The sequence below is a fragment of the Bombina bombina genome, chromosome 2 (genome assembly GCF_027579735.1).
Source record: "Bombina bombina isolate aBomBom1 chromosome 2, aBomBom1.pri, whole genome shotgun sequence".
NCBI classification, from domain to species: Eukaryota; Metazoa; Chordata; class Amphibia; order Anura; family Bombinatoridae; genus Bombina; species Bombina bombina.
In genome coordinates, this window is record NC_069500.1 from 748,631,765 (window position 1) to 748,656,167 (window position 24,403).

General features: G+C 38.3%; 1 protein-coding gene across 2 annotated transcripts in view; it reads left to right on the forward strand.

The window, feature by feature from the left end:
* RNF126 (ring finger protein 126) overlaps nucleotides 1–24,403 on the forward strand; it is a 133,480-nt gene that overhangs the window by 86,353 nt on the left and 22,724 nt on the right. For both annotated transcript variants that reach the window (XM_053702841.1, XM_053702842.1), the window contains exons 6-7: nucleotides 11,071–11,140; nucleotides 11,326–11,419. In XM_053702841.1, coding sequence (XP_053558816.1) covers nucleotides 11,071–11,140; nucleotides 11,326–11,419 — 164 coding nt within the window. The remainder of the gene's footprint in view (nucleotides 1–11,070; nucleotides 11,141–11,325; nucleotides 11,420–24,403) is intronic.

The window sequence follows — 24,403 nt, forward strand, 5'->3', positions numbered from 1 at the left end:
ACTGGAACCTGATGAACCCCCGAGTTGCTAACTGGGGCCAAGCCAGAAGAGCATTGAGGACTGCTCTCAATTCCAGAATGTTTATTGGAAGAAGACTCTCCTCCTGATTCCATAGTCCCTGAGCCTTCAGAGAATTCCAGACAGCGCCCCAACCTAGTAGGCTGGCGTCTGTTGTTACAATTGACCAGTCTGGCTTGCTGAATGGCATTCCCCTGGACAGATGTGGCCGATAAAGCCACCATAGAAGAGAATTTCTGGTCACTTGAATGGAATGAAGGACACGGCATGCATTTTGAAGTTTTGTTAACCTGTCCTCTGATAGATTCTGTAGAAATGAAGATTTACCTGACAGAGTCCCCAGGAAGGGAACTCTTGTGAGTGGAAAGAGAGAACTTTTCTCTTCGTTCACTTTCCATCCATGCGACCTTAGAAATGCCAGTACTATCTCTGTATGAGATTTGGCAGTTTGAAAGCTTGAAGCTTGTATCAGTATGTCGTCTAAGTACGGAGCTACTGAAATTCCTCGCGGTCTTAGTACCGCCAGAAGAGTGCCCAGAACCTTTGTGAAGATTCTTGGAGCCGTAGCCAGTCCGAATGGAAGAGCTACAAACTGGTAATGCCTGTCTAAAAAGGCAAACCTTAGATACCGGTAATGACTTCTGTGAATCGGTATGTGAAGGTAAGCATCCTTTAAATCCACTGTGGTCAAGTACTGACCCTCTTGGATCATGGGCAAAATTGTTCGAATAGTTTCCATCTTGAACGATGGAACTCATAGGAATTAGTTTAGGATCTTTAAATCCAAGATTGGCCTGAAGGTTCCCTCTTTTTTGGGAACTACAAACAGATTTGAGTAAAACCCTTGTCCTTGTTCCAACCGCGGAACTGGATGGATCACTCCCATTAACAAAAGATCTTGTACGCAGCGTAGAAACGCTTCCTTCTTTGTTAGGTTTGTTGACAACCTTGACAGATGAAATCTCCCTCTTGGGGGAGAGGATTTGAAGTCCAGAAGGTATCCCTGAGATATGATCTCTAACGCCCAGGGATCCTGAACATCTCTTGCCCAAGCCTGGGCGAAGAGGGAAAGTCTGCCCCCCACTAGATCCGGTCCCGGATCGGGGGCCCTCAATTCATGCTGTCTTAGGGGCAGCAGCAGGTTTTCTGGCCTGTTTGCCCCTGTTCCAGGACTGGTTAGGTTTCCAGCCTTGTCTGTAGCGAGCAACAGCTCCTTCCTGTTTTGGTGCAGAGGAAGTTGATGCTGCTCCTGCTTTGAAATTACGAAAGGAACGAAAATTGGACTGTCTAGCCTTGGCTTTGGCCTTGTCCTGAGGCAGGGCATGACCTTTACCTCCTGTAATGTCATCAATAATCTCTTTCAAGCCGGGCCCGAATAAGGTCTGCCCTTTGAAAGGAATATTAAGCAATTTAGATTTAGACGTAACATCAGCTGACCAGGATTTTAGCCACAGAGCTCTGCGTGCCTGAATGGCGAATCCTGAATTTTTAGCCGCAAGTTTAGTTAAATGTACTACGGCATCTGAAATAAATGAATTAGCTAACTTAAGGAATTTAAGTTTGTGTGTGATGTCATCTAGTGTGGATGATTGAAGTGTCTCTTCCAGAGACTCAAACCAAAATGCTGCTGCAGCCGTGACAGGCGCAATACATGCAAGAGGTTGCAATATAAACCCTTGTTGAACAAACATTTTCTTAAGGTAACCCTCTAATTTTTTATCCATTGGATCTGAAAAAGCACAGCTATCCTCCACTGGGATAGTGGTACGCTTAGCTAAAGTAGAAACTGCTCCCTCCACCTTAGGGACCATTTTCCATAAGTCCTGTGTGGCGGCGTCTATTGGAAACATTTTTCTGAATATAGGAGGGGGTGAGAAAGGCACACCGGGTCTATCCCACTCCTTAGTAACAATGTCAGTAAGTCTCTTAGGTATAGGAAAAACGTCAGTACTCGTCGGTACCGCAAAATATTTATCCAACCTACACATTTTTTCTGGGATTGCAACTGTGTTACAATCATTCAGAGCCGCTAATACCTCCCCTAGTAACACACGGAGGTTCTCAAGCTTAAATTTAAAATTTGAAATGTCTGAGTCCAGTTTATTTGGATCAGAACCGTCACCCACAGAATGAAGCTCTCCGTCTTCACGTTCTGCAAACTGTGACGCAGTATCAGACATGGCCCTTGCATTATCAGCGCACTCTGTTCTCATCCCAGAGTGATCACGTTTACCTCTTAGTTCTGGTAGTTTAGCCAAAACTTCAGTCATAACAGTAGCCATATCTTGTAATGTGATTTGTAATGGCCGCCCAGATGCACTCGGCGCTACAATATCACGCACCTCCTGAGCGGGAGATGCAGGTACTGACACGTGAGGCGAGTTAGTCGGCATAACTCTCCCCTCGTTGTTTGGTGAAATATGTTCAATTTGTACAGATTGACTATTTTTTAAAGTAGCATCAATACATTTAGTACATAAATTTCTATTGGGCTCCACTTTGGCATTAACACATATAGCACAGAGATATTCCTCTGAATCAGACATGTTTAACACACTAGCAAATAAACAGCAACTTGGAAATACTTTTCAAAGTAATTTACAAATAATATGAAAACGAACTGTGCCTTTAAGAAGCACAGAAAATATTATAACAGATAAAATAATTAAGTTATAGCATCAATCTTTGTCAGAATATACAGTTTTAGCAAAGGATTGTTCCCCTCAGCAAATGATAACTAACCCAGGCAGCAGAAAAAAAATACACAAATAAACGTTTTTTATATCACAGTCAATACAATCAGCACAGCTCTGCTGTAAAGATTACTTCCCTCAAAAAAGACTCTTGAGATCCCTGAACTCTGTAGAGATGAACCGGATCATGCTGGAAGAAAATGAACCTCTGACTGAGTTTTTCTGATGCATAGTAAAAGCGCCAAAAATGGCCCCTCCCCCACACACATAACAGTGAGAGGGATCAGTGAACTGCTCTAATTTAAATCAAAACTATTGCCAAGTGGAAAAAAAGTGCCCAAAACATTTTTTCACTCAGTACCTCAGAGAAAAAAAACGTTTTTACATGCCAGCAAAAAAACGTTTTACCTCAATAATTAATTGTCATTTAAAACCTATTGCAAGTCCCTGCAAAATAGGTTGTCTATGTATACAGTTTAAAAGCCAGAGAAGTACCATTTCCCAGAAAACTGAAGTGTAAAATATACATACATGACAGCCTGATATCAGCTACATCTACTGCATTCAAGGCTGAGTTTACATTATAACGGTATGGCAGGATTTTCTCATCAATTCCATGTCAGAAAATAATAAACTGCTACATACCTCTTTGCAGATTAATCTGCCTGCTGTCCCCTGATCTGAAGTTTACCTCTCCTCAGATGGCCGAGAAACAGCAATATGATCTTAACTACTCCGGCTAAAATCATAGAAAAACTCAGGTAGATTCTTCTTCAAATTCTACCAGAGAAGGAATAACACACTCCGGTGCTATTATAAAATAACAAACTTTTGATTGAAGATATAAAAACTAAATATATCACCATAGTCCTCTCACACATCCTATCTAGTCGTTGGGTGCAAGAGAATGACTGGAGGTGACGTAGAGGGGAGGAGCTATATAGCAACTCTGCTGGGTGAATCCTCTTGCACTTCCTGTAGGGGAGCAGTTAATATCCCACAAGTAATGATGACCCGTGGACTGATCACACTTAACAGAAGAAATTATTTTTATTTATTTTTTTAATAATTACATAGTAAACATTAAGGCTTGCAATAGTTTAAGCACTGAAATTTATTTTGACAAACAAAATATCGGTTATACTTTGTTCACACTGGAAAATGTGTAATTTACTGTGACATGTTTGAGTATCAGATTCAGATTCTCTGGTTATTTCTCTTAACCTGTTTCTCTTCTCTCTAGTATCTTATTTTCTGCTTTTGGTCACTCGTGGTTCCCTTTCCAAGGGTATGCAAATACTCATAAGTTCTGAGCTCGATCTTTAGTCTTATAATATGGGGAGTTTCAATTATATTACATTCAACTCTTAAAGGGACAGGAAACCCCAAAATGTTTTATGATTTGGATAGAACATACAATTTTAAACAACTTTCAATTAACTTCTATTATCAAAGTTGCTTCATTATCTTGTTATCCTTTGCTGACGGAACATCGTTGCACTACTGGCATCTAGCTAAACACATCTAGTTAGCCAATCACAAGATACAAATATGTGCAGGCACCAATCAGCAGCTAGCTCCCACTAGTGTAGGATATGTGCGTATTTTTTCAACTTTCAAGAGGAGGAGGTGATCCGAGACCCAGAGGGTAGATTTATAATCCTAAAAGGGAAAATTCAGGGTAGTTCAGTAGTTTTAGGGAATATTTTTGCGCCAAACAAAAACCAAGATAGGTTTATATCTAAAATAAGCAAGTTACTGACCAAATGGTAAAAATTTAAGATATTAGCGGGAGACTTCAATCTAACACTTAATAAGATGGACAGATCCCCTCCTACTAATACATCTCCCAAAAGAATCCTCAACGACTTTATTTTAGACCATATTCTCATAGATAGTTGGAGAACTTGCAATAGAGAAACCCAAAATTATACCTACTACTCTGCAGCACATAGATCCTACTCTAGGATTGACTATATTTTCATTAGCCAAATACTATGCCTCTTAATAATGAAAACTGCAATAACTCAAACTACTTGGTCAGATCACTCAATAGTTGACATCTCTCTGAGAGGTCTTTTCAATTTATCAAGAGCCAGGTCTTGGACCCTGGACCCCTACTTGCTGAGGAATGACATATGCAAAAAGCTTACAAAAACTATTAAACAGTTTTGGGCTGACAAAGACTCAACTGATAACCCGCTGTACATTTGGGGAGTGTTCAAAGTTACTTATTCAAGAGAGAGCTAGTATTTCCAGAACAAAACATAACTTAAACAAAAGAAATTGGAAATAGAAGAACTTCATAAAAAGCATACTGAGACCAGAGCTAATAGTGTAGCCAACACACTTAGAATAAAAAAAGAACTAGATAAATTGCTTGATGAAGAGGCGTTAGCATCCCTAAGAACTATAGATGCACAATACTTTGTCAATAAGCCAGATCGAATGTTAGTCAGGAAAATTAAAAATATAACGAGGACTACCTCAATACCACAGCCTCAAACACCTGAGGAAAAAGCTATAAATAATCCAGCACAAATAGACACTTTTTCTACTTTTTATCAAAAACTATATCACTTAAAACAAGACCAAAGCAAAAATAGAGCACATCAAATAGAATCTTTTCTGAGCAACTGTAGTTTGCCTTCACTAGATGAAGAGGCTGCAACATGCTTAAATGCCCCTATCACATCACAGGAGATAGTTTCAGCTATTAGAACTGATCCCACAACTAGTAGTATCTGTTAATCTTATAATAAAGGAAGGTGAAATTCCACCAGATCTCCCAACAGCTAGGATAAGTGTAGTACCAAAACCGGGCAAGGATAGGTTTAATTGCAAAATTTGTAGACCCATTTCACTAATAAATCAGTACCTTAGGCGCTTTACTAAAATATTAGCATCTAGACTTAACCCTCATATGACAAAATTAATATCAAATGATCAAGTGGGATTTATTAGGGGTCGTGAAGCCCCTGACCATGTTAGAAGGAAATTAAATCTAGTAGATTATGCAACAAAAGAAAAGGGTGCCTTCTCCATTTCTGTCTTTGGATGCAGAGAAGGCATTTGATAGGGTTTTATAGGACTACATGTTTCAGACTATGAGCCGTTTAGGAATAACAGGTAATTACTTGAAAGCAGTACAATTTATACGACACCATCAGCATTTCTAAAAATAGCGGGTTACCAATCCAAAGGAATACAAATAAAAAATGGGACTAGTCAGTGATGCCCGTTTCCTCTGCTATTCGCATTATGTATAGAGCCCCTAGCAGCAAGTATTAGAGACCACCCCGACATAGCAGGTATACAAGTAGGAAAAACTACACACAAACTCTTTATTTGCTGACAACATTATATTGACAATAACCAAACCAATGCTATCCTTACCACCTCTGTATGATTTGCTCTCCTTATTTAGTAGATTATCCAGCTATAAGATCAATATTGACAAATGTGAAGCGATTGAAGTTCACCTACCTGACCACACAAAAAACTAATATAAACTAAATTGCATCCCCATGTTTTCTCATCTAAAAAGAGAAATGAGAAAGTGGGTGTCCTATAAAATTTCTTTCTATGGTAAAATGGTTGTTAGTAAAATGGTGATTCTACCAAAACTATTATCTATCTAGATCACTCCCTTTGTTAATACAAGCGGCTGATTATAGCTGTTTGCAGAGAAATTTAATAGAATTTATTTTGGTCTTACAAAAAGGCGATAATTAACAAAAACACATTATTAAGAAATAGAAGTGGAGGAGGACTAGGGATACCGGATCTCCAAACTTATTTCAATGCAGCGAGATTGGTACAAATTGCCTTATGGAATCATGGTCGAAATGAATTGGCTTGGGTACACTTGGAAAGTGAAATGATCAACCTTAACTCAATATACCAACACCTCTGAACCCCAAGAAAAGACAGCTTAACAGAGTGGTCAAAATATCTCACAATCCCACATACTTTAAAGATATGGGATAAAATGCAAACTCAATTCAACCTAGTTACTAGTAATTCTTTAGCTACACCATTAATAACACCATCAATTAAGATAACAAAGAAAGGAGAGAGGCGCCGTATGTGTGAATCAATTACACACTAGGTGAAAAACAGAGGTGATGCAGTGTACTCTCATACTATGAAGGCACTCTGGTGTGCCAACAGTTGCAGGCTGTTATTCAACAGCAAACCAGCTGAGTGATCCAGGCAATCACTGGAATCCCAAATATGGCTAGGCCTGGCCGAAGGTTCAATCCAGGTGTTATATTAGCCACAAGCCAGGATGATGATCCAAACAATGGATAAGGAGGGGAAACCACCCCTTCCCCTCAGTAGCGTAGAAAGTAGCACACAGCAATTAGTTGTTAGTTAAAACTTGCTTTTAATAACATATATATATATATAATAAAAAACAACTTATGCTGTAATGTGCATAATAAAAACATGCAACGCGTTTCCACCGTTTCATCAGGCATAAAATGTGGTATAAAATCACCCCTTAAATAGGGCTACGCTACTAGACTCCATAGTAACAAACCCCACCCCTTCAAACCAGTTTCCCAATCAGGGTGCCCTTTGTCTAATTAGAAGTTAAGTTGTCACACATGGGTTCATAATATTATACTTGTATAGCATACGATCAATTAGATATACTAGAGACATACAAAATTGCAATGCTGTCTCTTATTACAGGTAACCAACTAATTACATCTAATGGATGTCACAGTTAGCAATGTTGTCTATGATTCCACACATAAACACAAACATTGCGACTGGCAACAATAATAAAAATATATATATATCTCTTCCAGATATTAAAATACTCTTTGTAAAAGTGTACCTGCGGTCAATCATTACGATTTAAACTCGGTGTTGGTTAGATGCGTGTTTTGTTTAGGTAAACCTGTTGCAGAAAAAACTGATTGAGTGTGTTATTCAGTGCTGATAATACACTTTTCTAATTGGTGTAATGTATTGCTGGAATTGCCAATCAAGATTGCAATTGGAAATGGTGCCTACCGACATCATGGGAGGGGTGTGTCAGATGTGTTGACAACAAGCTTAAGACCGCTCTCATTAGGTTACCTAACCAAAACTCCCCCCCCCCCAAAAAAAAATATTTTGGCCAGTGGCGATGTGGATATCGTTCCAGTGTAAGAGACGCCCCCCTAATATGTCAGGACACCTACATATGTGGAAATGTAAAGAAGCAAGTAAAAAAGACAATGAATAAAAATAACATGTAGCGTATACAGAGGACCCACAGTGAACATAAATTGGGAAGATAAAACAATAACTCTAATAGATACCAAAATATACTAAATGACCACAATATATTCTAATGTGTCGCATATATTAACCATAAGGGGTTTGTGAGCAAGGTAAATAAATGTGTGTGAAGGAATCGGTAATCCCCAAATAATAATTAGTGTAGTTGATGTGATGAGCAAAAGTCCAGAGTGATAACTCATACCATAATAGATTAGTAGACACTAGTATATGGTCGTTCGTGGACTAATCATGTTCATGATAAGGTGTGTGATATATTGTGCTAAGGTAACTCATTTAAACACTAATAAATAACTATATGTGACGACAATGATGTGTGTTGGGTGTAATGGGGTAAACCATGAAAGAGTGGAATGTAGTAATGAAAAATAGGTTAATATATGGCAGTATATTGTGCTGCATAATAATAATAATAAATAAATGGTACATGATAGGGGATGTCTAACAGATAACCGTGTACGTGTGGCAAGTGCTATAGTGTGGGAAAAAATATACAAATATCGGTGTGTATATACATGAATAATGTGTATGTGAATATCGGATTATCAAACTAGACAAAGATCAACTAAGGTCAAAATATATTACTGTGAGGGGGAAGGCTAGATGTGTGTGAGTTGATGGGGAAAGAGATAGTGAGTGATGAGAGGGGGGGGGAATCCTGAATAATGAAAAAATTATATAATAGAACTGTGTGAGTCTAAAAAAACAACAAAAGAATATTAATCTAATAGATAGAGTTGTTCTAAAAGTACTCTATTGTACCAAGCAGTGTGAAATCAAGAATCAAACAACATTACCAAGTGACTCCAATAAGCCAAGATAAAAGCATGACAACACTAATGGGAACAATGTTTTCAATTTGTAAATCCAATATGTCTCTTGTTGTCTAAGCCTGGAGAACCTATTTGAAAGCCGACTGGACGAAATGTTTTCTAAAGGAGTTATGGTTAGATTACAGCTTCCTGGGGTGTGTTCTTGACAAACATGTCTTGGTACACTATGTTTTAACGATTTTGATTTAATATTTCTAAGATGTTAAGATAAGGAACACAGTTAGTGATATCTGGGCAAATAAAAGTTTATACCGTATAGCTGATGTGTTTAAGGGAACTAATATCCCTACAATCGAGCAATATAAAGACATTCCACCTGTCCTCTCAGGTTCCTGGTTTCATTACCAACACGTGTCAATGAAATTAGAAAAACAAAGACACAAAATGATCTTACCTTTTTTGGAAAATGTGTTGCCCCTCATAGAATATAAGGAGCTATTACAGGCCTTTACAATATACTAAGTACAAACCAATCTATCACTAAACTTAAATTTTATCAAAAAATGGGAAGAATGGCAATTCACAAAAGATATAACAGAATGGGCTGACCCAGCTTAGTAAAGGCTTATCTTGCACTATTAGTGCAAACTTAAAATTAAAATTTTATAAAGGTAGCATACACATGGTATCTGCACCCAAGCAGATTTAAACAATGCAATAAAACAAAGCAATTATGTTATCGAGGGTGTAAAGAAGAAGGGACATAAATCCACATTTGGTGGACATGCCCTATGGCTAATAGTATTTGGATGCTAGCTAAGTGACATTTTTAATAAGCAGATAACGTTAAGTTTAGAACGAGCCTTATTGCACTTTCCTGTAGAATGTCATTCGAAAGCATCAATGAAATTGATGGGAATCATTTGTACAGCAGTTAAAACCACTATTGCAAAATACTGGCAAACCGAAATACCACATTTTTATATAATTTTAAATAAAATTAAATATTACCATTAAATGGCCAACATTGCCTCAACTTTATTAGAAAGTAGATCAGGCTATGTAAATACCTGGGATGAATGGATAATATGGGAAGACAAAAAAAAAGGATGCAAAATAGAAGAAGCCTGCAATTGGTATGCTAATACTGCTTACCTACTTAAGCGAACAATCAGCCACGAGTGACCATATCTCCTCTTTGCCTTAATCTACACTTTCTCTTTCTTTGCTTCCTATTTTTTTCTTTTCTACTACTCTTTATTCTTGCATTCTGTGAGTTTTTCAATTCTAAAGAGTGGATCTATAAATGTATACCTATACGATATTATTCTCGAAACGTTGAGATATGTAAAATGCAATTAAGATTTTAAGAGCATTATACTGTAATAATTGCTATTTGTTTTAAAGATATTGTTATTTAATCCTTTATATACAGAATGTCATATAAATGGAAAACTTCAATAAAAATATTTCAACATAAAAAATCCAGTATAAAAACCGTTTTAAAAACTTGCTTAGAAGCTTCCAGTTTAGCCCTGTTTAAAAGTTACTTTAACACCCACTGTAAGTGGGAAATAGCAGACACTCCCTCTCCCCTTCCTTTGCATATGAAAAGACCTTTTACACAAACAGAAGCAAGCTGGAGTAGGTATACGTCAGTATTCTCCTAAATTTTGGGGCTTGGTTAGGAGTCTGAAAATCATAGTAATGTTGTTTAAAAAAAAAAAAAAAAAAAAAGCAAAACTATCCATTTAAAAAAACAAAACAAAAAAAACTGTATGGGTTATATAAATGGATCATCTACAAAACATTTATGCAAATAAAAATCTAGTGTATAATGTCCCTTTATGTGAAAATATTATAATCAACAATGAAGGTGGAGACTTTGTGATTTGATTTATTGTGGATTATTGCTGTTTGATAATAATTGGGAATTCATTTAAATGTTTGATATGTTGTATAAATATTCTTCAGTCTGTAGGTTTATTGGGAAGTTGCAACAGAGATACAATTTCTATTTAAACAACTGGTCTTCTAGGCTATGAGATCTTTAATCACAGTATGATATGCAACCTCTGAGGAATAGGGTTTGCTACTATAGCTGCTGTAGTAATTGGTGATATTTCCAACAAGTGCAGGTCATTTTAAATTCAGTTCTGGTTTTTGCAAACCAACCTCACTGAAATGTGTATCAAGTAGTTAAAAGCTACATTCTAGATCTTGCATTTGTGACACTGATGCACAAGTTGTTGCATGTCCCTAAATGTTACTGATCTCTTTTCACACAGGGGTGTTCTTCATTCCAGTCCCATGGATTACGCCTGGGGAGCCAATGGCCTAGATACAATAATCACACAGGTATTTTCTTATTTCTTTCTTACATAGAATAATTTGCTGGTAAAATGCTGTAAAGGAGGGGGGGTTTGTTTTGTTGCTGGTGTTTAATCTCGCAGGAAACCAGCTGTACGCCATTATTCTTATTTCCCTACTTTTTGTCATACCCTCCCATCATTTTCCACTAATGTTTTTGTCTTTTTCCTCAGTTACTTAACCAGTTTGAAAACACTGGACCACCTCCTGCAGACAATGAGAAGATCCAGGCACTCCCTACCATCCAGATCACAGAAGAGCATGTGGGTGAGTGCAGTACCGTTGTTGAGTTACTCATTTTTTGGTGAAAACACAGCTCTTCACTGCAATCTGCAGCGCTCTAAGTTTACATAATAAAGTGTTTATTTACAAATTACCACCACATTTTTGCTATACTGTAGGCTTAATATTACACACAATACCCCCTTGTAAAACATGAATTCCTCCCCTCATTCTTTGTAGCAAATTGCAAACCTGTTAGGCTTCTATAATCTCCGGTTCTTTATGTTCTACATGCTATCTGACACAGTTCTATGTGTTGTCTTACTACCTCTCATTACTTTCTTTCACTTCTTTATCCTTTCTAAACCTATGAAGTTGTCCAGCAAGCTACTGAATCACATCCATTATTTCCGTGTTTTTTTGTTTGTGTTTTTTTTTGCCTTCTTACAGCTGTCTTTACTATCTTACCCCCACCTATTAATTATAATTGTAACAATATTCCTTATATGCTTTTTAATTACTTGCCTATTATCCTATTCCTTCTCTATAAGCACCTCATTCCCTGACCCTGCTTATATGGATTAGACTTGGATTCCAATTCTAAGTGGTAACCACAAATATCTTTATAGACCTTAATGTACACTTTTCTTACTACAACAGATAGTCTTGTTTACAAGTACACAATAATCTAGGCACAACAAAATAATAATAATTTCATGTTTTAAACAAGATTTGGAGATGGTGGCCTAGACTCACTGGACTTTTTAAGACATCTCAAGGGATACAAATCTCTTATACCATTGAAGTAATTCTGTAAGGTTTACAAACCTCTTCACATGTTAGCAAATTTGCTCATTAAACTATTTTGAAGTTTTGACAATATCTACATTGCAAAGGTCTAAAGGTAGCTTGTTACTTTTGAGATGAAAGTAGTTGGCTTGGGCAATTGATGTTGAGTTGCTTTAAGGTTCATAAAATACTTAGAGACATGTGGACAGAGACGGCAAGTTGTAATAAAGCAACGTTTAATAGACTAACATTGATGACATTTTTCTTGCTTACTCTAGCAAGTAGTGTTTTTACACCTAATGGTAGTATAAATAAAAGGTTAAGTCTGAAAGCAACATCATATTATATAAAATGTTATAATACCAATATCATCTTCCACTTCATTTGGTTGGAATGGCTATGGATAAAGAAACATTTAGAATTTTAGAATTTAAAAAGGGGTGATAGGGGTTAAACAATTATTTGATTAGAAAGACTACCTATGCGATCTATAGCACTGCTGTATTATTAAACCCTTAAGGACCAAGGATGTACAGGGTACGTCCTCAGGGTTTTCAAGCGCTGAAAGCGATCATGATCGCTTCCAGCTGCTTTCATGTTATTGCAATGATGCCTCGATATTGAGGCATCCTGTAATAAAATAATTTTAGGCATCCGATGCAGAGAGCCACTCTGTGGCCCTCTCTGCATCGGCCAGTGATAGTGCTGATCGTTGGTGGGTGGGAGCCCGTAGCAGGGAGGCAGGTGGGCGGCCCATCGTTGGTGGATATCGGGATCCTGTCCCCTCTGTGTTCCCTGGAGCGCAAGCTCGCATGCATGCTACATTAGTTAACAGTACAGTCAAAGAAAGGAGAGGAAGGGGGGGGGAATGTTGGGAAAGCGATCTGGGAGGGGGGTAGAGTATTGAGCGGGGGCAGCTACACTACTGAAAAATTGGGGGGGGGGTTTGTGTGTTTTTTTACAAAAAGGCAACATTTTTAGTAAACTGGGTACTAGCAGGCAGCTGCCAGTACCCAAGATTGCGGCAAATAGAGGGGGAGGGTTAGAGAACTGTTTGGGGGATAAAACACTGATGAATATATAAAATAAAAATAAAAAAATATATATATATATATATATATATATATATATATATATATATGCATATGCTTTTATTTTTTTATTTTAGTTCTGGCAGACTTTCTGCCAGTACTTAAGATAGCGGTGACAATTGTGAGGTGGGAGGGGGAAGAGAGCTGTTTGAGGGGGGTCAGGGAGGGATCAGGGGGTGGGATGTGTCAGGTGGGAGGCTGATCTCTACACTAAAGCTAAAATTAACCCTACAAGCTACCTAATTAACCCCTTAACTGCTGGGCATAATAAGTGTGGTGCGCAGCGGCCTTCTAATTACCAATAAAGCAATGCCAAAGCCATATATGTCTGCAATTTCTGAACAAAGGTGATCCCAGAGAAGCATTTACAACCATGTGTGCCATAATTGCACAAGCTGTTTGTAAATAATTTCAGTCAGAAACCTAAAGTTAGTGAAAAAGTGAACTTTTTTTTTAAAATTGATCACATTTGGCCGTGAAGTGGTGGCATGAAATATACCAAAATGGACCTAGATCAATACTTTGGGTTGTCTACTACACTACAGCTAAAATGAACCCTACAAGCTCCATAATTAACCCCTTCACTGCTGGGCATAATAAAAGTGTGGTGTTCAGCAGCATTTAGTGGCCTTCTAATTACCAAAAAGTAATGCCGAAGTCATAAATGTCTACTATTTCTGAACACAGGGGATCCCAGAGAAGCATTTACAACCATTTGTGCCATAATTGCACAAACTGTAAATAATTTCAGTGAGAAACCTAAAGTTTGTGAACAATTTTTTTTTTTTATTTGATCGCATTTGGCGGTGAAATGGTTGCATGAAATATACCAAAATAGGCCTAGATCAATACTTTGGGTTGTCTTCTAAAAATAAATATACATGTGAAGGTTTATTCATGGATTCCTGACAGATATCAGTGTTACAATGTAACTCGCTAATTTTGAAGAAAAAAAATGGTTTAGAAATAGCGCTACTTGTACTTATTGCCCTATTACTTGCAAAAAAAGCAAAGAACATGTAAACATTGGGTATTTCTAAACTCGGGACAAAATTTAGAAACTATTTAGCATGGTTGTTTTTTTGGTGGTTGTAGATGTGTAACAGATTTTGGGGGTCAAAGTTAGAAAAAGTGTTTTTTGTTGTTTTGTTTTTTTTTTACATTTTTTCATCATATTTTATAAAGTTGTTTTTTTTATAATAAATTATATGATGAAAATGTTATCTTTACAAAGTCCATTTAATGGCGAGAAAAACGGTATATAATGTGTTGCTACAGTAAATGAGTAAGAGGAAAATTACAGCTAAACACAAACGCAGAAATGTAAAAATAACCCTGGTCCTTAAGGGTAAGAAAATTGTCTGGTCACTAAGGGGTTAAGCATTGAGGCAAGGCTTGACAAATCCTGAGAAACGCAGGTCTTCACATTTTATTTCTGGCTCCCAAATTTAATTATATTTACAAGTATTGCTTGTACCTACATTTAAAAATAAGTGTGAACCCTGTCCCTCACCTATGGTGTCTAACCAGATGCTCATTTCTTCCCATTAATTGTAGATCACATATGCAATCAATAGACCACATGGTAGAGGCAAATATGCAGCCTTTCCAGAAGTGAAATTGTGTGAGGTGCTTGCTGAGAAATCTTCGGTCAGAGCATATCTGTTATTTCTAGACCTTTGTAGAAAAAGTTAAATGAAATCTTTGCTGATGCCAATTACACTAGAATTTATAGTACCGGTAGCCTTCAATGATATTTGTCTGCCCACTCCAGGTGCTTACACTCATCTGCTCTTTCAAACAGGAAAACAATAGTTACCAGATTTAGCCTGCCTTTTGAGCTTTCTGCTTTTCCAAGAACATTTACAGGAAAGAAGGCAATCAAATGTACCATTATGTAGATGATACTTTGATTGTTGCTACTTCTAAGTTGTTTTTCATGCAAATGTCAAGGCTTTTATATCTGTCTTGGACAAACATGGTTGAACGTTCAATCTGGATAAGTCGCCTTTTTCTCAAACTTTTGTCTTTTTGGGCTCATTATTTCAAACTCCATTCAACATGATGATGTAACCAGAGGGGGGAAAAAAGATGTATAAACATCTGTACATTGGTTGCTTTTCATATGAAAGCTGGATTATAAAACATAAGGATTATATATTATGTAAGTATTATAAAATGGATTTTAAGAACAAAGGATTATAAGAGCAACTGTATTTAAACATAGATTACTGCAGGATTAAGAAGTTGTCTCTGAATGGCAGCAGTTTTATTGTAATCCTTGGTTAGTAGAGCACTGTATAAGGCAAGTCCCTGCAACACATGGAAAGATATTTGACGTGTTTAATCCTGGAAGAATCTTTGACTTTGTATAGAAGCTTGACACAGACTGTATCCAAAATCTTTATTTAAATGGATGAATTAACTGGTAAATGGAATAATATCTAGAAAAAAACAAAAAACTATTATTATTATTATACTTTATGAAGTGCCAACTTATTCTGCAGCGCTGTCTATGGTACAATTAATTTAAATAAAACAATGATATAAAACTTGTAAGAGACAAGACAAAATTTGACAAACACATACAGGAGGAATTGAGGGCTCTATTCCCATGGGAATTTACAATCTAGAATGGTAGGTGGTTGAGATGCAGTTGGTAAGGACTGCAAGAGTGAGAAATATGTTAAAGTGCCGTAAAACAGGTTGAGATCTGTGCATACCCTAAAAGGGCTAATTAATTTAAAATAGTTTGCATAAAAAAATTGTTTAAAAATTGCTGGCAACTATTTTAAAATAATTTTCAAAAATTAACAAAATTAATTACATAGCTAAACTGCCTGGAGCAGCTAACTCCACTCCTCTTATTAGTGTTTAGACACAGGCATTGTATTTCAACGGAGTTCACAGCTTCTAGGCATGCTCCAGAAGATAATCCCTAGGCACTTTTGCATTTTACCAAAACAACAATAAACATAGATACAGCCATAAAAGGAATTGTGGGATGGTGGGGAGGGGGGGGGGGGTTAGAGCTTTACAATTTAGAAACTAAAAAGAAAAGGTTAATGGCGAGGCACTGCAGTATAAATTTGCAGGTAAAGTAATTAAAATACATATTATATTATTTTGTCTCTATCCCAACTTGTTTTATGTCCCTTTTGATACAGAGTTAGATGAGGGAAATATTAGCTAAGTGGAATTAGGGATAGTAAATACCAAAATGTTCTTTTATGAGTCAGAACATACAATTTTAAACAACTTTCCAATTTAATTCTATTATCAAATTTTCTTCATTCTCTTGTTATCCATCGCTGAAGGGACAGCATTGCACTACTGACAGGAAGCTGAAAATATCTATTTAGCCAATCACAAGAGACAGATGTGTGCAGGCACCAATTAGCAGCAGCTCCCACTAGTGTATGATATGTGCGTATTCATTTTTTAACAAGGGATACTAAGAGAACGAAGCACATTTGAAAATAGAAGTGATTTTAAAAGTGTTAACATGACATGCTCTATCTGAATCATGCAAGTTTAATTTTGACTTTCCTATCCCTCTAATTTATTACTGAGTTGGGTGGTAGGCTTCTCTGAACAAAAAAAAGTCTTCAAGGAGCATTTAAAAGAAGAAAGGTTAGGGGAAAGCCTGCCAGCATGAGGGAAAGTGTTCCAGAGGGTAGGTGCTGCACGACAGAAGTCCTCCAGTCTAGCATGAGAAGAGGTGATAGTCGAAGATGCAAGGAGCAGGTCATTGTTAGATCTTAGTGAGCAGGCTGGTGTTTAGTTGTTTATTAGAGAGGATAGTGGGGAGCGGCATTGGTGAGAGTTTTGTATTTAATTCTGCTGTGAATGGGGAGCCAATGAAGGAACTCAGGTGTGCAGCAGATACAGAGCGATGGGAAAGGTGGATTAGCCTGGCAGAGGCATTTAGCATGGATTGAAGGGGGGGGAGGCGGGAAAGAGGAAGGCCAGTAAGTAGACTATCGCAGTAGTCAAGTCGGAAAATTACAAGGGAGTGGATTTGCTTTGTGGTGTTAGCGTTCATAAAAGGGCGCATCTTGGAAATATTGCGTAGGTTGTTGCGGCAGGATGAAGAAATCGATTGGATGTGGGGGATGAAGGATAGATTTGAGTCAAGTGTAACTTAGAGGCAGCGGACATGGGGAGATGGTGATGCCGATGACAGGGATAGAAAATTCTGAAGTCAGCGTAGAGCTAGAGGGGGGATTAGAAGGAGCTCAGTCTTGGACATGTTAATCTTTAGGTGGTGAGAGGCCATCCAGGAAGAAATACCAGATAAGCAGTCGCTAATATGAGAATGGAGTTAGAGAGAGCAGGAGTGGAGAGGTAGATCTTTGTGTCATCAGTATAGAGGTGATATTTGAAGCCATAACTGTTGATAAGTTTACCCAGTGAAGAAGTATAATCAGAGAAGAGTAGAGGACCCAGAACAGATCCTTGAGGTACTCCAAAAGACAGAGGCATTGGAGAGGAGGAGTCACAAGCAAATGACACAGAAATAGACCTGTGAGAAAGATGAGTGATTCCAAGAAAGAGCAGTTTCACAAAGCCAAGAGAGCTAAGGGTCTGTAGAAGGAGGGGGTGGTCAACTGTGTTGAAGGCACAACAGTGTGAAGTACAAGAAGTATGGAGTAGTGGGCAGTCTCAGTGGATTGGCGCGCTTTTCTTTGGCCTGCACAGTTCACCTTGTGACCGGGCGTGGTCACGTTTCTGTTCTCCATTTCCGTATTCCTGTGTGGCGACGGAGTCTGCTTCGCTAGTTGTCTGAGTCATAGGAGGTGGTGAGTGCCCCAACCCTTGGGGGTGTTAGATGCCGTTTATTTTTTATCCATAATTTCAATCACCGAGTTATGGAGGATTCTGATTTTGTGGAGACGGATGTCTCTGATTCAGATTCCACTTCTTGCGAAGAATATAAAATGGCCCGGAAAATCGATGCCCATCAGTTATGTTCCGAATGCCGCTTCAGAGTGTTTTTTTTCTCCTGAATTGGGGAACTTAGAGTCTGCCGAGCCATCCGCCCCTGAGGATTCCATATCCCGTGGGGCGCACCCTAGATCCTTCTCTTACTACGCATGCAGGTGTCCCAAATGCCGTTACCCCTTCTTCGGAAGGCGGCTTGTTTCCTCCAGAAGTTACAGCACAGTTTTGCACGGCCATATCTATGGCGTTGGCGCATTTACATCTTCCTGGAAGATACTTTCCATATTCTGCTAACCTGTGCTCGTCAGGCGTGGGATAGTCTGGATCAGATCAGCCATCTGGGGAAGCGGTTTCCTCTGAGGCTTCAGGGTTCCAACCCTCATGGCTGGGGTCATCAGTTGTAGACTGGCGCGTGCCTTTGTGTCCTTCTGAGGCATGTCTTGGCAGTGCTGGAGGATTCTAATGGTTTGATGGATCCTCGGTCTTCCGTTCCGAACGGCAAGCTGGGTTAGAAGCATGGGGATGAAGTCAATCTCCTTGTTGTCTCCATTTTTCTTTTTTTGGGGTATCTTATTCCAGTTCATAGCTTTGGAAGAATTGGGCCTCTGATTGGCTGGTCCTGTTAGTGTGTCCATTCTTCTTGGGCGTTCACCTGCGGGTGCTGACTTCATTTACTTTGATCCGGTTAGGATGTATTTTATTTCATTTTGAGAAGCTCATGTCCGTTATAGTTTTCTTTCATGTAATAAGCAAGAGTCCATGAGCTAGTGACGTATGGGATATACATTCCTACCAGGAGGGGCAAAGTTTCCCAAACCTCAAAATGCCTATAAATACACCCCTCACCACACCCACAAATCAGTTTTACAAACTTTGCCTCCTATGGAGGTGGTGAAGTAAGTTTGTGCTAGATTCTACGTTGATATGCGCTCCGCAGCAGGTTGGAGCCGGTTTTCCTCTCAGCGTGCAGTGAATGTCAGAGGGATGTGAGGAGAGTATTGCCTATTTGAATGCAGTGATCTCCTTCTACGGGGTCTATTTCATAGGTTCTCTGTTATTGTTCGTAGAGATTCATCTCTTACCTCCCTTTTCAGATTGAAGATATACTCTTATATATACCATTTCCTCTACTGATTCTCGTTTCAGTACTGGTTTGGCTTTCTACTACATGTAGATGAGTGTCCTGGGGTAAGTAAGTCTTATTTTCTGTGACACTCTAAGCTATGGTTAGGCACTTTTATATAAAGTTCTAAATATATGTATTCAAACATTTATTTGCCTTGACTCAGGATGTTCAACGTTCCTTATTTCAGACAGTCAGTTTGAAATTTGGGATAATGCATATGAATAAATCATTTTTTCTTACCTTAAAAATTTGACTTTTCCCTGTGGGCTGTTAGGCTCGCGGGGGCTGAAAATGCTTCATTTTATTGCGTCATTCTTGGCGCGGACTTTTTTGGTGCAAATTTTTTTTTCTGTTTCCGGCGTCATACGTGTCGCCGGAAGTTGCTTCATTTTTGACGTTTTTTTTTGCGCCAAAGGTGTCGGCGTTCCGGATGGGCGTCACTATTGTCTCCACATTATTTAAGTCTCATTATTTTGTGCTTCTGGTTGCTAGAAGCTTGTTCTATGGCATTTTTTTCCCATTCCTGAAACTGTCATTTAAGGAATTTGATCAATTTTGCTTTATATGTTGTTTTTCCTATTACATATTGCAAGATGTCCCACGTTGAAGCTGAGTCAGAAGATACTTCTGGAAAATCCCTGCCTGGTGCTGGAGCTACCAAAGCTAAGTGTATCTGCTGTAAACTTTTGGTATCTGTTCCTCCAGCTGTTGTTTGTACTGTTTGTCATGACAAACTTGCTAATGCAGATAATATTTCCTTTAGTACTGTTACATTACCTGTTGCTGTTCCGTCAACATCTAATACTCAGAGTGTTCCTGATAACATAAGAGATTTTGTTTCTAAATCCATTAAGAAGGCTATGTCTGTTATTCCTCCTTCTAGTAAACGTAAAAAGTCTTTTAAAACTTCTCATTTTTCAGATTAATTTTTAAATGAACATCATCATTCTGATACTGATATTGGTTCTTCTGATTCAGAGGATTCTGTCTCAGAGGTTGATGCTGATAAATCTTCATATTTATTTAAAATGGAATTTATTCGTTCTTTACTTAAAGAAGTCCTAATTGCATTAGAAATTGAGGATTCTAGTCCTCTTGATACTAAATCTAAACGTTTAGATAAGGTTTTTAAATCTCCTGTAGTTATTCCAGAAGTTTTTCCTGTCCCTGGTGCTATTTCTGAAGTAATTTCCAGGGAATGGAATAATTTGGGTAATTCTTTTACTCCTTCTAAACGTTTTAAGCAATTATATCCTGTGCCATCTGACAGATTAGAATTTTGGGACAAAATCCCTAAGGTTGATGGGGCTGTCTCTACTCTTTCCTACGGCAGATGGTACTTCCTTTAAGGATCCTTTAGATAGGAAAATTGAATCCTTTCTAAGAAAAGCTTACTTGTGTTCAGGTAATCTTCTTAGACCTGCTATATCTTTAGCGGATGTTGCTGCAGCTTCAACCTTTTGGTTAGAAGCTTTAGCGCAACAAGTAACAGATCATAATTCTCATAGCATTATTATTCTTCTACAACATGCTAATAAATTTATTTGTGATGCCATCTTTGATATCATTAGAGTTGATGTCAGGTATATGTCTCTAGCTATTTTAGCTAGAAGAGTTTTATGGCTTAAAACTTGGAATGCTGATATGTCTTCTAAGTCTACTCTGCTTTCCCTTTCTTTCCAGGGTAATAAATTATTTGGTTCTCAGTTGGATTCTATTATCTCAACTATTACTGGAGGGAAAGGAATTTTTTTACCACAGGATAAAAAAATCTAAAGGTAAATTTAGGTCTAATAATCGTTTTCGTTCCTTTCGTCACAACAAGGAACAAAAACCTGATCCTTCATCCTCAGGAGCGGTATCAGTTTGGAAACCATCTCCAGTCTGGAATAAATCCAAGCCTTTTAGAAAACCAAACCCAGCTCCTAAGTCCACATGAAGGTGCGGCCCTCATTCCAGCTCAGCTGGTAGGGGGCAGATTACGTTTTTTCAAAGAAATTTGGTTCAATCTCTGGATTCAGAACATTGTTTCAAAAGGGTACAGAATTGGCTTCAAGATAAGGCCTCCTGCAAAGAGATTTTTTCTTTCCCGTGTCCCAGTAAACCTAGCGAAGGCTCAAGCATTTCTGAAATGTGTTTCAGATCTAGAGTTGGCTGGAGTAATTATACCAGTTCCAGTTCTGGAACAGGGGCTGGGGTTTTATTCAAATCTCTTCATTGTACCAAAGAAGGAGAATTCCTTCAGACCAGTTCTGGATCTAAAAATATTGAATCGTTATGTAAGGATACCAACATTCAAAATGGTAACTGTAAGGACTATCCTGCCTTTTGTTCAGCAAGAGCATTATATGTCCACAATAGATTTACAGGATGCATATCTGCATATTCCGATTCATCCAGATCACTATCAGTTTCTGAGATTCTCTTTCCTAGACAAGCATTACCAGTTTGTGGCTCTGCCGTTTGGCTTAGCAACAGCTCCAAGAATTTTTACAAAGGTTCTCGGTGCCCTTCTGTCTGTAATCAGAGAACAGGGTATTGTGGTATTTCCTTATTTGGACGATATCTTGGTACTTGCTCAGTCTTCACATTTAGCAGAATCTCATACAAATCGACTTGTGTTGTTTCTTCAAGATCATGGTTGGAGGATCAATTTACCAAAAAGTTCATTGATTCCTCAGACAAGGGTAACCTTTTTAGGTTTTCAGATAGATTCAGTGTCCATGACTCTGTCTTTGACAGACAAGAGACGTCTAAAGTTGATATCAGCTTGTCGAAACCTTCAGTCACAATCATTCCCTTCGGTAGCTTTATGCATGGAAATTCTAGGTCTTATGACTGCAGCATCGGACGCGATCCCCTTTGCTCGTTTTCACATGCGACCTCTTCAGCTCTGTATGCTGAACCAGTGGTGCAGGGATTACACAAAGATATCTCAATTAATATCTTTAACACCGATTGTACGACACTCTCTGATGTGGTGGACAGATCACCATCGTTTAGTTCAGGGGGCTTCTTTTGTTCTTCCGACCTGGACTGTAATTTCAACAGATGCAAGTCTGACAGGTTGGGGAGCTGTTTGGGGGTCTCTGACAGCACAAGGGGTTTGGGAATCTCAGGAGGTGAGATTACCGATCAATATTTTGGAACTCCGTGCAATTTTCAGAGCTCTTCAGTCATGGCCTCTTCTAAAGAGAGAATCGTTCATTTGTTTTCAGACAGACAATGTCACAGCTGTGGCATACATCAATCATCAAGGAGGGACTCACAGTCCTCTGGCTATGAAGGAAGTATCTCGAATTCTGGTATGGGCGGAATCCAGCTCCTGTCTAGTTTCTGCGGTTCATATCCCAGGTATAGACAATTGGGAAGCGGATTATCTCAGCCACCAAACGTTACATCCGGGCGAATGGTCTCTTCACCCAGAGGTATTTCTTCATTGTTCAAATGTGGGGACTTCCAGAAATAGATCTGATGGCCTCTCATCTAAACAAGAAACTTCCCAGGTATCTGTCAAGATCCAGGGATCCACAAGCGGAAGCAGTGGATGCATTGTCACTTCCTTGGAAGTATCATCCTGCCTATATCTTTCCGCCTCTAGTTCTTCTTCCAAGAGTAATCTCCAAGATTCTGAGGGAATGCTCGTTTGTTCTGCTGGTAGCTCCAGCATGGCCTCACAGGTTTTGGTATGCGGATCTTGTCCGGATGGCCTCTTGCCAACTGTGGACTCTTCCGTTAAGACCAGACCTTTTATCGCAAGGTCCTTTTTTCCATCAGGATCTCAAATCCTTAAATTTAAAGGTATGGAGATTGAACGCTTGATTCTTAGTCAAAGAGTTTTCTCTGACTCTGTGATTAATACTATGTTACAGGCTCGTAAATCTGTATCTAGGGAGATATATTATAGAGTCTGGAAGACTTATATTTCTTGGTGTCTTTCTCATCATTTTTCCTGGCATTCTTTTAGAATTCCAAGAAATTTACAATTTCTTCAGGATGGTTTGGATAAAGGTTTGTCTGCAAGTTCCTTGAAAGGACAAATCTCTGCTCTTTCTGTTCTTTTTCACAGAAAGATTGCTAATCTTCCTGATATTCATTGTTTTGTACAAGCTTTGGTTCGTATACAACCTGTCATTAAGTCAATTTCTCCTCCTTGGAGTTTGAATTTTGTTCTGGGGGCTCTTCAAGCTCCTCCGTTTGAACCTATGCAATCGTTGGACATCAAATTACTTTCTTGGAAAGTTTTGTTCCTTTTGGCTATCTCTTCTGCCAGACGAGTTTCTGAATTATCTGCTCTTTCTTGTGAGTCTCCTTTTCTGATTTTTCATCAGGATAAGGCGGTGTTGCAAACTTCTTTTAAATTTTTACCTAAGGTTGTGAATTCTAACAACATTAGTAGAGAACTTGTGGTTCCTTCATTGTGTCCTAATCCGAAGAATTCTAAGGAGAGATCATTGCATTCTTTGGATGTTGTTAGAGCTTTGAAATATTATGTTGAAGCTACTAAGAATTTCCGAAAGACTTCTAGTCTATTTGTTATCTTTTCCGGTTCTAGGAAAGGTCAGAAGGCCTCTGCCATTTCTTTGGCATCTTGGTTGAAATCTTTAATTCATCATGCTTATGTCGAGTCGGGTAAAACTCCGCCTCAAAGGATTACAGCTCATTCTACTAGGTCAGTTTCTACTTCCTGGGCGTTTAGGAATGAAGCTTCGGTTGATCAGATTTGCAAAGCAGCAACTTGGTCTTCTTTGCATACTTTTACTAAATTCTACCATTTTGATGTGTTTTCTTCTTTTGAAGCTGTTTTTGGTAGAAAAGTTCTTCAGGCAGCTGTTTCAGTTTGAATCTTCTGCTTATATTTTAAACTTTATTTTGGGTGTGGATTATTTTTCAGCGGAATTGGCTGTCTTTATTTTATCCCTCCCTCTCTAGTGACTCTTGCGTGGAAAGATCCACATCTTGGGTAGTCATTATCCCATACGTCACTTGCTCATGGACTCTTGCTAATTACATGAAAGAAAACATAATTTATGTAAGAACTTACCTGATAAATTCATTTCTTTCATATTAGCAAGAGTC